The sequence below is a fragment of the Sebastes fasciatus genome, chromosome 17, assembly GCF_043250625.1.
Source record: "Sebastes fasciatus isolate fSebFas1 chromosome 17, fSebFas1.pri, whole genome shotgun sequence".
In the NCBI taxonomy this organism is placed as follows: Eukaryota; Metazoa; Chordata; class Actinopteri; order Perciformes; family Sebastidae; genus Sebastes; species Sebastes fasciatus.
The window spans coordinates 32446648-32449147 of NC_133811.1; the positions used below are offsets into that span (position 1 = coordinate 32446648).

The 2500-nt window shown below is 31.2% G+C and overlaps 1 protein-coding gene across 1 annotated transcript in view; it reads right to left on the bottom strand.

The window, feature by feature from the left end:
• thsd7aa (thrombospondin, type I, domain containing 7Aa) overlaps positions 1-2500 on the bottom strand; it is a 154031-nt gene that overhangs the window by 61230 nt on the left and 90301 nt on the right. Inside the window, exon 3 of the mRNA XM_074613673.1 lies at positions 698-946. Within this exon, the coding sequence (XP_074469774.1) occupies positions 698-946 (249 nt within the window). The remainder of the gene's footprint in view (positions 1-697; positions 947-2500) is intronic.

The window sequence follows — 2500 nt, forward strand, 5'->3', positions numbered from 1 at the left end:
GCAGTGTGTAGGCTATAATGTTAGAGTCTAAGTGTTATCTCTCAGCAGTGTGTAGGCTCTAATGTAGAGTCTAAGTGTTATCTCTCAGCAGTGTGTAGGCTCTAATGTAGAGTCTAAGTGTTATCTCTCAGCAGTGTGTAGGCTCTAATGTAGAGTCTAAGTGTTATCTCTCAGCAGTGTGTAGGCTATAATGTTAGAGTCTAAGTGTTATCTCTCAGCAGTGTGTAGGCTCTAATGTAGAGTCTAAGTGTTATCTCTCAGCAGTGTGTAGGCTATAATGTTAGAGTCTAAGTGTTGTCTCTCAGCAGTGTGTAGGCTCTAATGTAGAGTCAAAGTGTTGTCACTCAGCAGTGTGTAGGCTATAATGTAGAGTCAAAGTGTTGTCTCTCAGCAGTGTGTAGGCTATAATGTAGAGTCAAAGTATTATCTCTCAGCAGTGTGTAGGCTGTAATGTTAGAGTGAGGAACCAAGGCCAACAAGCTAACAGGGACACCGTTGATTCTTTTAATGGGAAGGTTGATCATTGGGTCGACCACAGCAGCCCATTTCTGTCTGACTAATGTCTTATTTGACATGTAAATATCATGATAAGCTTCTAAAAGTGATTAGGATGATTAGGATGAACTCTCCTAGCCAGCATCACACCTGTCCTTCAGTCTGATAAGTCCTCCTGTCTCCGTCCAGTCGATCTACTTACACGATGCAGGGCGGCACGCCGTCTCCCTGGGGGCTGCAGGGCTCCTTCTCCTCCAGCTCTGGACAATCTGCTCCTCCGTCGATCGGGAACTGGCTCACTTTTCTGGTGCGAGTGCGCTCCCCCTTCGGCCCGTTGGGGTCGTAGCACTCCTTGGAGCAAGCCGACCATTCGGACCACTCGGTCACATCGCAGTCTTTGGTCATGACGCAGGCCTGGAAGGTCACCGGCAGCGACTCCTGAGAGCACAGGCTGGAGACGAGAGAACACCAGGAGACTTTAATACTTTACACATATGTTCTGTTACACATTATTAATTATTGTATTATATTAAGACAGACTACAAACAATAAAAGACATTTAAATAGAAACGTCTTTCTTTAAAGAACAGTGGAGCATACCATATCATATCATACCATATCATATCATACCATATCATATCATATCATACCATATCATATCATATCATATCATATCATATCATATCATATCATATCATATATCATATTATATCATATCATATATCATATCATATCATATCATATCATATCATATCATATCATATATCATATCATATATCATATCATATCATATCATATATCATATATCATATATCATATATCATATCATATCATATCATATCATATATCATATCATATCATATCATATATCATATCATATCATATATCATATCATATCATATATCATATCATATCATATCATATCATATCATATCATATATCATATCATATCATATCATATCATATCATATATCATATCATATCATATCATACCAGAGCATATCATATCATATCATATCATATCATATCATATCATATCATATCATATATCATATTATATCATATCATATATCATATCATATCATATCATATCATATCATATCATATCATATCATATATCATATTATATCATATCATATATCATATCATATCATATCATATCATATCATATCATATCATATCATATCATATCATATATCATATCATATATCATATCATATCATATCATATCATATATCATATCATATCATATATCATATCATATCATATATCATATCATATCATATATCATATCATATCATATCATATCATATCATATCATATATCATATCATATCATATCATATCATATATCATATCATATCATATCATACCAGAGCATATCATATCATATCATATCATATCATATCATATCATATCATATCATATCATATCATATATCATATCATATCATATCATATCATATATCATATCATATCATATCATATCATACCAGAGCATATCATATCATATCATATCATATCATATCATATCATATCATATCATATCATATCATACCATATCATATCATATATCATATATCATATATCATATATCATATCATATCATATCATATCATATCATATCATACCAGAGCATATCATATAATATATCATATATCATATCATATCATATCATATCATATCATATCATATCATATCATATCATACCAGAGCATATCATAGCATATCATATCATATATCATATCATATCATATCATATCATATCATATCATATCATATCATATCATATCATATCATACCAGAGCATATCATATCATATCATATATCATATATCATATATCATATCATATCATATCATATCATATCATATCATATATCATATATCATATATCATATCATATCATATCATATCATATCATATCATATCATATCATATCATATATCATATATCATATCATATCATATCATATCATATATCATATATCATATCATATCATATCATAT